Source organism: Pecten maximus, chromosome 10, assembly GCF_902652985.1.
Source record: "Pecten maximus chromosome 10, xPecMax1.1, whole genome shotgun sequence".
Taxonomy (NCBI): Eukaryota; Metazoa; Mollusca; class Bivalvia; order Pectinida; family Pectinidae; genus Pecten; species Pecten maximus.
The window spans coordinates 24896771-24911015 of NC_047024.1; the positions used below are offsets into that span (position 1 = coordinate 24896771).

The following is a 14245-nucleotide window of genomic DNA, read 5'->3' on the forward strand; positions in this document are numbered from 1 at the left end:
ATGTCAACATGGCGGAAGAACAGGGTGCCGACACTGCTGATAGTAGCTTGGAAACTAATTATGCAGAGAAATCGGAGGATGTATTCATAAATGGTGATACTGAGAGTGAAGAAGGTGCAAAAGTGATAGAATATGAAACACAAGTTTCACAGGAAGAGACAAATGTCTCTGGGCAAGTCATGCCGAGGAAAAGTAGTTTTATGAACAGGGATGGAAGTAGAAAACCAATACGAAAGAAGACTGTATCTTTTAGCAGTATGCCAACCGAGAGAAAAATAGCAACAGGTAGGTAACGCTTTATGCATGATAAATTCAAGATGTTGCATATTTTTGAGATATTTTGTAAGTCTATTTTTCTTGCAGCTGTGAAATTCTAATACACACACTGTGTATTACAGCAGAGATAGAGAGTTCTCCTCAGAGGTGCTGTGATAGTAACATGCGTCAGTATCGGGCCCTTTACTTCGGATGTGCCAGCTGATCTTAGCATCCGTTTTATTAGTTTAAAACCTGTGTGGACATCGTTGATAAAACTGTGTATATTTTCAGGTCGGATCAAAGCCTGGTTTTTCATTTAGATAATTTGACAGCTCTATCATTTTTCATGTCATTACAAAGTTAATTAATATATATAAGTGCCTTGAATTCTTAATAAGGAAAGAAATGTCGCCATCAAGGTCTACGGAAGTAAACAAAATGACTAGGAGCCCATGGACTGTTTTTAACTTAAGACAGTGCTATCATTGATTATACCTTTTTAACTAAATGCTGATTGTCAATGATATAAATGTGGATTAACACACGATGGTTTGATGGTTATTTATCAAATATAATGAATTTATACATATTGATACTGGATTATCTCTTTGTGAGAATTCTTCTACTATGTATAATGTGTATCCATTCTGTCCAGTGTGGTCAAAGGCATTAAAACAATATTACACTATATATTTACTACTGTAAAAGTGAAGAATGTCACATTACTGGCTCAGACTGGCAGGAATTTCCCTTTAACTTAGTGGTGGTATGTCCTCTTTGAGAGCAAGAGGTTGTTAGTTCGAGGCCCAGCACAGACAAGGTATTTCATTAATACTCTGTCCTATTACACTTACTACATTGTATATAGGTGTGTAAGTATAGTTGAAGATGCACTATTTGGAGCTGATGAATCATTTTTGTTTAAATTAGATGTGTGCCTTTTATCAGGTATATCAACATTAACACAATTGGTGTAATAACCTGTTCTGTAAATATGTTTTCCATGTTAATAAGGTTGGTAAGAATTGGATTGTTACTGTTTTATGTAAAACAAGTGAGGCATGTAAAATAAATATCTTGGTCAGTTATAAAATTATTTCGACAATTTACCTGTTTTATTATCAAGTCTAATACTATCAGTACTAGTGTCACCCTATTCAAACACAATTTGTGTTTGTCAATCTGATGAGATAATAACCACTTCCTAGTAACTCAGCTAGTGATAATTTCTGTTAAGCTTATTTAGTAGAGCATTAATCTAGCAACCCAGGGGCCCTGTGTTAAATTCCTACCAGAACCATGAAAATAATGACATTTTTCAAATTGGCCTCCATATGTAGGGACACAAGAAAGATATAAAATTGTATGTTCAGCCTTGCATTTATAAGCTTTGCTGTTACCCCTGGAAAACTTGGGATGAGTTATTCCTGGAGGGATGACCAGAATATGTCACCCTGGTAAGATACTATCCAACGCATCCTCCTGACTTGGTTAGGGAGAATTTCTCTTTAGAGCATTTGTCTATTAGCCAAGGGTTCAATACCTAACATAAAGATACTCTAGATGTTATACTGGCATCCATACCCTGACCTGAAAATAAAATAAAGAAAAAATACTTTGCTTTATTGCAAGATTTGTAATAAATATTGAAGTATATATCACCATGGAAAATACTTACCACTTCTGATCAACTTAACTAAGACGAAATTGAAAATTACTCTTAACAGCCCATTTGCTGTACAGCATGCCATTATACATTTGGTAGTCTAGATCTATAAGCCAGGGGTCCTGGGCTCAATCTCTAACAGAGGCATGTAATTGGGTTTTTTTCTGTACATATTTATTATTAAGGTTCCAAACTGACCCAACTTTCAGACACTTTTACTTTCTGATCTATTTGCCCAGTTTTTAACTTATAATTCTAATTGTAATTTTTTTTAATTGGCCTTTTATCACACAGGAGCTGATTATTTAAAATCATTATCATAATAATCTTTACTCTTTCATCATAATACACGAATGATTACTTAAACAACTATGTACTTATAAAGTTAAAAATAGCAAAATATGACAATTTCAAACTTGAAATGAAAATTATGTCATTAGAAAAAGAGATATTGCTTTGTGATGTGAAAGGGTTTTGACAACATTAACAAGCTTTGAATGATGTCTAATAGATATATATGACACACCATGCCAGAATTTTTGATGGGTGGCTTATTTCATGATATGTATTAAGATGATTCAACTGAAATAAGATTATTAAAAGTGTTGTCTAGTGGGTGAATGGGTGTATACAACAGTTCAGTGTAAGGTACAACCAAGTAATATAGTTTAATCTACAGTTACATATTTATACCTTTATCTTGGCATTCCAATTCAAGAAGGAAGTACATGTGTACACAGTAAATATATATTATATCCCAGTGTAAATGAGCCTTAATATCAAGGTACATCGGTGTGTGTTTCAGATTTTAAGATGTAGTTTTCTATAGATTTTTTTTTAATAATTTCTTTCTTAAATTATGAAGGTTAAAAATGCTAAAAAATCAATCGTTGTGCGTATGTGTGTTTTGGAAGGCTGTGGTTTATTAATGTTAAGTCTAGATCTCCTTTTGATAGTCCAGAACTTTTCCAGATTTATACTGATACTTCACTGAAGCATACTGCCGAAGACACCCAGCAGTTTGGTCTGGTTTATTTTGTTTAACGTCCTATTAACAGCCAGGGTCATTTAAGGACGTGCCAGGTTTGGTAGGTGGATTAAAGCCGGAGTACCCGGAGAAAAACCACCGGCCTATGGTCAGTACCTGGCAACTGCCCCACGTAGGTTTCGAACTCGCAACTCAGAGGTGGAGGGCTAGTGATAAAGTGTCGGGACACCTTAACCACTCTGCCACAGCGGCACCAGCAGGACATCCCACCCAGTCACATTTATACTAACAATGGCCATACAAATTGCAAGTCGTCCCACTCCCAAAATGCTGATTGCAAAGCAGGAGTGACAGCTACCATTTTTAAAGACTCTGGTATGTCTCCGCCAGGGGACTGAACCCAAAGCCTTCCTCACATGGGCAAACGCTTAACTAATTAGGCCAAAAGTGTGGCATTGTCAAAGGAAAGATTAGGAAGAAAGTTGTTAAAAAAGAAGAGAAAAGATAGATCCAAAATTAAGTTGCCTCTTACGATCATGCAATGGGGGGCAGCAGATACATTCTTACACCCTACCTGCAGGGCAGAGCTTGTATTTTGACAAAACATGTAACATGTGTATGTAAGTGACAAAACATAGTTTTATCATAAGATATCTAGCTGTAAATGTTTTCAATATATCCCAAATTATCCATCTCTGATATGAACTAGCTTTGCTGTTTTTAGCTTAATTTGGCCAATTTAGATTTTCCTGAGTATTAAAATGTCTTGATTTCCAATCTTTCGGTTCCAATTTCCTCACTGAGAATCCTAGAAAGACCAAAAAGTTAGGATATATATGTCTCTTCATTGTTCTGCCTAAAGGTGTCAGTCACATTGTTTTTTTGTATTATATACTGAAAGGACACCAGGACTTTTGTGGTATACAAACAATACATTATAAACAATGATTAACTTCCTGTTGTTCAGAGCTTAGTTGTTGATGTGCTGTCACGTGTACCCTCTCAATACTTTTACACATCAGGTTATACATGTATTTACAGGTACAGCTCTATATAACATTATATCAAAAACTTTAACCAGACTTAAACAATATCTCAAAACAAGAAATACAAAATATTATGTTAATTTTTAGATATTTTCTAAAATTTTGCATAAATTTGCATGATTTATAAGAATAAGCTATTAGTATTTGAGCAGTTGGACCCAGGCGGTGTATCTGTTTTTGGAACATCTACTGCATTGTTAGCTTGATTGAATCAAAATGTAAGAAAAAATTAATTAAAATAAATATTAATTTAGATCAAAGTAAAAGATATTTGAATAAAATTTATAAAATCTGAAACCAAAATATTTTCAAGTTTCATCAAATAAATGGACAAATTGTCTTTTTCTTTGTGATTAAAAGAAAAAAAAATGTTAAGACGATTAAGTGATACATCTAGTATATACATGTGTTTCTGTTATAAATAGGATCCAAATCAATTTTACTGTCTAGTATAATTTAGAAAAGTGTAGTGAAGTGGTCTAGAGTGTTCCAAAATGTTGGAAATAGATTCTGAGCAGTAAACAATGATCATGTGTACCATGGTATATTTTTAGGTCTCGGTTAAATACATACAGTCCTAACATTGACAGGAAGAGACTAAAATACACACAAGACAGCTTGGTTTAAGTATTAACAGGCTAGCCTGTACTTACAGGCTAAAAAGTGATGCACAGTATATTTAGTTTAAACTTTTAGCACTGTGAGCACTGTGAGGTGTTTGATATATGTTGATCTTTTTCTTTATCTCTTTGGATCCTGTTCCTTCCTGTTATCATCGTCAATATCTCAAGAGATCTTCCTAGACCAGCAACTGTTAGCATGTAAACTTGTTTGTAATATAAACCTATGTAATCTAAAGATAAAAGAAGTAATATAATCCACAGCTATTATGATATGAACATTGTAATATCTATTTATGCTTTAGAAATGTATACATCGTCCATATCATGAGATCTTATAAAAATGTATACATCGTCCATATCATGAGATCTTATAAAAATGTATACATCGTCCATATCATGAGATCTTAATTCGTAGATCAGCATCTGTTACCTATTAGCATGTAAATATTTTTGTAATGTAAACCTTTATAATTTCAAGATAAAAAGAAAAGAAATATATAATCCATAGCTATCTACATTTTCTATATATGTACATTATAATTTGTGATATTTACATAAAGGGCCGCAGTTTCTGAGTGGTTAAGGTGTCTCAACAATTTAACACTAGCCCTCCACCTCTTGGTTGCAAGTTCAAAACCTACGTGGGGCAGTTGCCAGGTCCTGACCGTAGGTCAGTGGTTTTTCTCCGGGTACTCCGACTTTCCTCCACATCCAAAACCTGGCACGTCCTTAAATGACCCTGGCTGTTAATAGGACGTGAAACAAAGATGAACCAAAATTTACATAAAACTTTAAAAAAAAAATGTATGCATGTCATCTTTTTGACTTGCATACCTTATCATTTATGACAGCAACTATAGATATATCTGCAAACATGCTATCCTGACATGTAGAATGTATAGCATGTCAAACTTAATGCCTTCCCTTTTGTTTTTATGGTTCTTTATTCAAAATTTTGGGAATTCGTGAAATTTCAAAAGACGAAACTTGTACTTGATGATTCTTGTGATATTTTGAATGAACATATGCTGGTATAGTGATTTCTGAACATAAAACTTGTTTTAATCATTACTCTGGTTGTGATATATTTGCAACTTTCTGTTCAGGGTTGAATTTAGAGTATTTCTTTATTAAAAATACCATTCTATTTGGACTGGTTGAGATTTTAAGCTAAGAGGATGTTTACAGTTGTTTCTTAACTTTATAAATATGTTATAATATAAATCTCCACTACAGGGATATGTTACTAGGTATTGTTAATCTTCATTACAATTGTATATCCATACACTACTGCTTTAATTAACAAGTCAAGACCAATCTCCCAGCTGTCGCTTTATGTATATAGGTGAAGGAAAATTTACATGATCTTAAAATTATTAATACAGAGGCGTTATCATTGTAGGTAGACATATATGAATTACATGGATAACGTCTCACTTAATTATCCGTCTTTTGACTTTATTTGGGGAGTAGTCAGGTAATCAATGGCTATGTAAGTGACATGTTCATCTCCCATCAAGCCAGTTAAACATAGTCGTTGAAAGACATTGATAGGTACAAATCGATAGACTGAAGCCAGTGTAGAGGAAATATAGTCGAGTCAATAAGATTTTAACAGCTGTGTTCAATTCTATGTAAACCTTTACTAGACGAAACTTCGTCTTTTTCTAAAAAATTTATTTTAATTAAAGACAAGATTCTAGCACTGGATGCGTATGTTTATACTTTATGCAACATGAAATGGGTAAAATGAAATAGATTTGAACTGATTATAATTGGTACCTCTGAAATTAGAAAAATTGGTTGGGGATCACACTCTGATCTATATGTATTTGGCTCGCGATAATTTTTATCAATATGACTGTAAATTTTATTTAAAATGTAAGGTTTGCCCATTATAGTGACAAGATTGTAACGAAAAAAGATGGAAAATGTAGCAGGGCATGACCAGGATTTGAACTCGAGACCTCTAAACTCTAGAATGATGTTCTATGTATGGCCTGGTCATTGGAGAACTGCCACTCCGCTCAGTCCAGCTTCCATTAAGTTATATGTTCGTAAACATTTGTACCCAGCTTACATCCGATTTGGTTAACCGTCTCAGTGGGATTGTACCTACTACCATTACAACATAACACCATATTAAGGCCAGTGATTCTAATCTTGTACAGGTACAGCTTCTATGGCTACATGTGTCTGAGTTAGGATCAATGATTCCAGTCATTGCACCGCGGCCATATCATCCAGACATTGGCACTGCGTATGTGCCAATTATGTCTACTCACTTAGGATGAAGGAGCTGTACGTGTTGTTGACAACACTGCATTAAAGTTATTCAGCCCTATTACATAACTTAATACTGCCATTTTAATATTGATTTGTGTTTTGTTGTTTCCCTCTGGGATTTGGTATCTGGTATTTCAAATAGAGCTGTTAATTCAGACAATTCTCAAGTTACTGGTCAAAATACATGCTATAAAGATTGTTGAATAATTTACAAGAATTCGTTTTGAGTGGCTAGATTCTTCAGGGTGTCTTGGGTGATTTACCTGTGGAGTCATTAGGGCTAAATGTGCGAGCTTGCAGATAATACCTCTTCAGAGCTTCATTAGTGTTTTTACTTCGACTTCAATTGCTAATATTTGACAGCATGTAGTCGTAGTAAGACAATACTTCAAATTGGAAAAAATCCTATTGGAGTGTTTGTGCAACAAACCTAAGATCAATGAAGTGAGTATGTTGCACAGCTTACAGCATGCTATGTGTGGCTCTGTGCTATCGCATCACCACTGCAGTGATGACAGGATACTTGTAGGTATAAGTGTTAATCAATGTGAGAATAGGTATGTTTTGTCAAAACAAATTTTCTAATTAGTATCTTAAAATAAGAAAATATGACATTTGATATGGTTTTTTTTTCTGTTTTTTTTTACAGTCAAAAACATTATGGAGCTTTGAAAGTTCATTGTTTTCTTCTTAAAATGAAGACAATAAAAACATGAACAGCTTTCGAATTCAAAAAATACTATTTTATTTTACCAGTTAAATCATGAACAGGCTGTTTTGATTTCATTGGATATGAAACAGAAAAAAAGTAAAGAATTAAAAAAAACCTTAATGTTCAAATTTGATAAATGTACAGTTATTATATAAATATGAAAAGATGAATGCAAATTGTTTCTATCTTTCTTAAGGGATGTTAGGACAAAAATGTGATATGAGTGTACAATTTACTGGTGATGTCAAAGCCTTTATAGATATTGTTCCATTACACTTCATGTCAATGAACAGCATTCCAGAAATAGCCGAACATCATCTTCATTTTTTCTACTTAAGATGGCAATACCAGACAGTAGAGGGGTCAAGCTAACACTGATCTAAATGTATTTATAGCCCTATGAACATGATTTCTTACACTTTCTTACAGGGAGTCACAGTGGAAAATTAAAATTATATGCTTGAAGCATTCTGCTTTATTATAGGGTATGATTGTGCTAGCTGTAATTTCTGTACATTGTTTTCTATGGCAAGGCATGTTTTGGTTAGTACCAATTCACCATGAATTCACCAAAAATTTCAGAAATGCCCCAAAATATGAGTGCACCAAAATAAATGTGTATACAGTATGTTAGAAGTTGAAGAAAAATCTTATAGTTATTGACTGAATGGTTGTCAGACTGTCTGGTAATTTATTCTATTACTGTTTGTTATTTGTTATTTAAACTCAAAGCTAATATATTGTGTAAATCTATGAAGTCCTGTTAAAGCTATAGAGTTCGTGCTGGTATATGTGATAGGATCTAAATAACATCTAAAATGAACAGTAATGGTGGAGATATTTAGATCACAGCTGAAAGAAGATTGTATGAAAAAATAAAATCACTCTCTTGATTGTTTGATCTCTTTGTGTGGACTATACATGTGTTGTAATTTTAAAGCTTTATGTTAATTTTTGATGAAATGTAAAGAGTGTTATATAGAGAAGCCTCACATTACATGCTCCGTATCATTTATGGTTTCATGGCAGCAAATCCAGCATCACTTTGATCACAAAGGCAGTGTCAGAATCTTTACCTGTATACATGCATGATGACATGAGCACCAGCATGTTTTCGCATACATGCATGAAAGAAAATGCATTGATTATACATTGCAGTTTCATAGAGTCAGAAGCGATGTCTATTGTCTATGTATTTTCTGTGTTGAGCCAGACCACAGGGATATATTTCAATTTCTACTCAAGGTGGACTCAATAAAACTACCAAACTTAATCTGTTTCATTTGCTCATGATTTTGACCAGATTAACACTGATCAGTGCGTATGAATACATGGTTAAAATCCTTTCGCGGAACAATTTCACTTTTTCTACATTGTTGTTATAAACATGCTGTTTTTTAATCCTAAAATGGTGAACTATTTTACTCGACCGACTAGACATTCACAATCTGGAACTCCTCTGGCTTTTCAGTATTTGGACTTGCACAAGCTTTGAGACATTAATATCTAGACCAACATTTTTATTCGAAAAAAACAAAACAATTGAAATATAAGGATTGAATCTTGATTTGGTCAATTTCATGGGGTCATGAATTGAGTTGCTCTTGAGACAAATTCAACATAAACTGCTTTGCATGAAATCGACCAAATCAAGATTCAATCCTTAAATGAAGATTTTTGGCTGATTGAACCTCTGTAATAAAGGAAGCTTGACACTATATGTAGATTCTGTAATTATTCCTCAGTTTGAAGTGTTTGGATACCAGTGTGATGGTAGGCATATGGTAGGCTGTAGTTAGTCCCTTCTCCTGTATAACTCGTGCGATCGTTTGATCTCCGTGGAGCCTCTATGTACAATGTAGTAGGGTGGTTATTGTTGGGCCTATAATCATTGTATGTGTCTGAACTTCATTAACTAGTAGGCAGGGTTAATATTTATAAATTTGATTGTGTCTGAACTTCATTGACTAATAGGCAGGGTTAATATTTGCACTACTGGTAGTAGTTAGACTATAAAGACAGGATTTTTTTTTTTTTTTTTTTTTGTAATTATCTTTTTATTCAGTTATAAAGACAGGATTTAATGACTTGAACCAAATGGTGTACTATAGTCAGGGATCGACACTAACAGTAGCCCGAATCTGGTCAGGCTGCTAGAATGTCCAGACCAGCAGCCCTGTAGGCTGCCAACATTTTCAGTCAAATGTCCAGCTAAAGTTTTCTTCATTTACTTCAAAAGTTTTATTTTCAAAAAATTTTTCATGAAACCCTTTGGTGTAAGATCTAATATTGTTATATGTATTTTTATGAACTAGAAATGCAGGAAACTGCATCTAGAATATTCAATTTTTTCCTCAGTGTTGGGGTAAGAGCTCGAGGGACAATGCCCCCAAATCCCCTAAGAGGGGCATCACCTTTAGCAGCCCAGTCTGCCTCATTCCAAAACCTGGCAGCCTGGCGGTCTGTCAAGGTGATGAAGTTAGTGTCCAACCCTGATATTAGCTACGAACAAGGTTCATTGATGTTAAATCTGTGTTATACAAAAGCTTTAGACAATGTTGAATGATTTTGAACCCGATTTTGTTTTATAGAAGCTAAAAATTATTTTTGATTTTGTTTGAACCTTACAGTCACTGGCTACCAGGCAGGGTAATTGTTCGAACATATCCTTTTGCCAGCAGGCTTAAAATGAATGTGATTAAATATAGTAGTCAGAGTGATGTGACAAAAAAATGAACATTTGTTAATATCAGTGAAACCAGGATGTTGGCTTTTAATACACAACTTAAATTTGATGCTGATGTTCCAAAGATAATTAAAAGCTATATGTGGAAAAATTACATTATATAAATGGAATTCAAGCTTAGAAAATACATTGAGGTTGACAATGTGTGCAATCTTTACTGAAATCACAATTCATTTAATTGAAAATTTCTGTAGAATTTTCTATGAGGTTAATATTTTGATTGACTGGTTTCATATATATATATATATATATATATAAGATAGCAGGATATGGACTGTTGTAGCAATTGTAGGGAATGGCAACATCTCTGGTAAATGGCACTGGAAATGTGTGGAACATTGATTTTGTAAAATGTTTTACATCGCTGCATCACACCCACACATGCATATAGATATAAATAAATGTTTTTGTGCATGATCATGTCTACGAATATTGACCAAGCCAAATTGGACACTTGAAGGAAACTGTTTTAGATAGTGAAAGCCTATAACGATAAAACATCTAATATCTAGTATCAAATGTCTTGTTTATGTGATTTGAAGAGCTTCAAACATCTAGTATCTTTTACTTATAGCACACATATCTAGTATATTTGTAACTATCTAGTATATTTGTAACTATGTAACACTATAAAATGTCTCGTATCTGATACTGGGAACATCGAGTGTCTCGTATCTGATACTGGAACATCGAGTGTCTCGTATCTGATACTGGGAACATCAAGTTTCTAATATCTGATACTGGGAACATCAAGTGTCTTGTATCTGATACTCGGAACATCAAGTGTCTTGTACCTGATACTGGGAACATCAAGTGTCTAGTATCTGATACTGGGAACATCAAGTGTCTTGTACCTGATACTGGGAACATCAAGTGTCTAGTATCTGATACTGGGAACATCAAGTGTCTAGTATCTGATACTGGGAACATCAAGTGTCTTGTACCTGATACTGGGAACATCAAGTGTCTAGTATCTGATACTGGGAACATCAAGTGTCTAGTATCTGATACTGGGAACATCGGGTGTCTAGTATCTGATACTGGGAACATCAAGTGTCTAGTATCTGATACTGGGAAAATCAAGTGTCTAGTATCTGATACTGGGAACATCAAGTGTCTCGTATCTGATACTGGGAACATAAAGTGTCTTGTATCTGATACTGGGAACATCAAGTGTCTTGTATCTGATACTGGGAACATCAAGTTTCTAATATCTGATACTGGGAACATCAAGTGTCTTGTATATGATACTGGGAACATCGGGTGTCTTGTATCTAACTCTGTGAACATCAAGTGTCTAGTATCTGATACTGGGAACATCAAGTGTCTAGTATCTAACTCTGGGAACATCAAGTGTCTTGTATCTGATACTGGGAACATAAAGTGTCTAGTATCTGATACTGGGAACATCAAGTGTCTAATATCTGATACTGGGAACATAAAGTGTCTTGTATATGATACTGGGAACATCAAGTGTCTTGTATCTGATACTGAGAACATCAAGTGTCTTGTATCTGATACTGGGAACATCAGGTGTCTTGTACCTGATACTGGGAACATCAAGTGTCTTGTACCTGATACTGGGAACATCAAGTGTCTAGTATCTGATACTGGGAACATCAAGTGTCTTGTACCTGATACTGGGAACATCAAGTGTCTAGTATCTGATACTGGGAACATCAAGTTTCTAATATCTGATACTGGGAACATCAAGTGTCTAATATCTGATACTGGGAACATCAAGTGTCTTGTATCTGATACTGGGAACATCAAGTGTCTTGTATCTGATACTGGGAACATCAAGTGTCTAGTATCTGATACTGGGAACATCAAGTGTCTTGTATCTGATACTGGGAACATCAAGTGTCTTGTATCTGATACTGGGAACATCAAGTGTCTAGTATCTGATACTGGGAACATAAAGTGTCTTGTATCTGATACTGGGAACATAAAGTGTCTTGTATCTGATACTGGGAACATAAAGTGTCTAGTATCTGATACTGGGAACATCAAGTGTCTTGTATCTGATACTGGGAACATCAAGTTTCTAATATCTGATACTGGGAACATCAAGTGTCTAATATCTGATACTGGGAACATCAAGTGTCTTGTATCTGATACTGGGAACATAAAGTGTCTAATATCTGATACTGGGAACATCAAGTGTCTTGTATCTGATACTGGGAACATCAAGTTTCTAATATCTGATACTGGGAACATCAAGTGTCTAATATCTGATACTGGGAACATCAAGTGTCTTGTACCTGATACTGGGAACATCAAGTGTCTAATATCTGATACTGGGAACATCAAGTGTCTAGTATCTGATACTGGGAACATCAAGTGTCTCGTATCTGATACTGGGAACATCAAGTGTCTTGTATCTGATACTGGGAACATCAAGTGTCTAGTATCTGATACTGGGAACATCAAGTGTCTAATATGTGATACTGGGAACATCATGTATCTAATATCTGATACTGGGAACATCAAGTGTCTTGTATCTGATACTGGGAACATCAAGTGTCTAGTATCTGATACTGGGAACATCAAGTTTCTAATATCTGATACTGGGAACATCAGGTGTCTAATATCTTATACTTGGAACATAAAGTGTCTTGTATCTGATACTGGGAACATCAAGTGTCTCGTATCTGATACTGGGAACATCAAGTGTCTTGTATCTGATACTGGGAACATCAAGTGTCTAGTACCTGATACTGGGAACATCAAGTGTCTAATATCTGATACTGGGAACATCAAGTGTCTCGTATCTGATACTGGGAACATCAAGTGTCTTGTATCTGATACTGGGAACATCAAGTGTCTAATATCTGATACTGGGAACATCAAGTGTCTTGTACCTGATACTGGGAACATCAAGTGTCTCGTATCTGATACTGGGAACATCAAGTGTCTTGTATCTGATACTGGGAACATCAAGTGTCTTGTATCTGATACTGGGAACATCAAGTGTCTTGTACCTGATACTGGGAACATCACGTGTCTTGTATCTGATACTGGGAACATCAGGTGTCTAATATCTTATACTTAGAACATCAAGTGTCTCGTATCTGATACTGGGAACATCAAGTGTCTTGTATCTGATACTGGGAACATCAAGTGTCTTGTACCTGATACTGGGAACATCAAGTGTCTCGTACCTGATACTGGGAACATCAAGTGTCTTGTATCTGATACTGGGAACATCAAGTGTCTTGTATCTGATACTGGGAACATCAGGTGTCTTGTATCTGATACTGGGAACATCAAGTGTCTCGTATCTGATACTGGGAACATCAAGTGTCTTGTATCTGATACTGGGAACATCAAGTGTCTTGTACCTGATACTGGGAACATCAAGTGTCTAGTATCTGATACTGGGAACATCAAGTGTCTTGTATCTAACTCTGTGAACATCGAGTGTCTAGTATCTGATACTGGGAACATCAAATATCAAGTATCTTTGACAATTATCCATGAATCAAGTTCCTGATAAAGTGATGCATTCGAAGGTTGTTGTTGACGGTTTATAAATTGGAAACACATCACAATGAGTTTTTGTTTGGATTCTGATTTATCTACACTCTATCCTAGTGCAGGTTTATGTGATATCTCTGATATAATTCACTAAGAGAAATTTATTAATGGGATCCCTGATAAATCAGTGTTTTGTATCATATTTAAATGGGAAATCTAAAAACAAGTACATCAATATTTTGTATCATTTAAATGGGAAATATAAAAACAAGTGCATCAGTATTTTGTATCATTTATATGGGAAATATAAAAACAAGTACATCAGTATTTTGAATCATATTTGAATGGGAAATCTACTTTTTATGCAAGCAGGTTGATTTTATAAACAGAATGATATCAGACTTAACCAACACACCCTGTAACCGATTTAATGTGTCGTA

The 14245-nt window shown here is 34.7% G+C and overlaps 1 protein-coding gene across 1 annotated transcript in view; it reads left to right on the forward strand.

Moving 5' to 3' along the window:
• The first annotated feature begins 8 nt into the window (after window positions 1–8).
• The window catches only part of LOC117335800 (inactive phospholipase C-like protein 2), a 111111-nt gene continuing 96874 nt past the window's right edge, over window positions 9–14245 (forward strand). Inside the window, 1 exon segment of the mRNA XM_033895992.1 lies at window positions 9–285. Coding sequence (XP_033751883.1) covers window positions 9–285 — 277 coding nt within the window.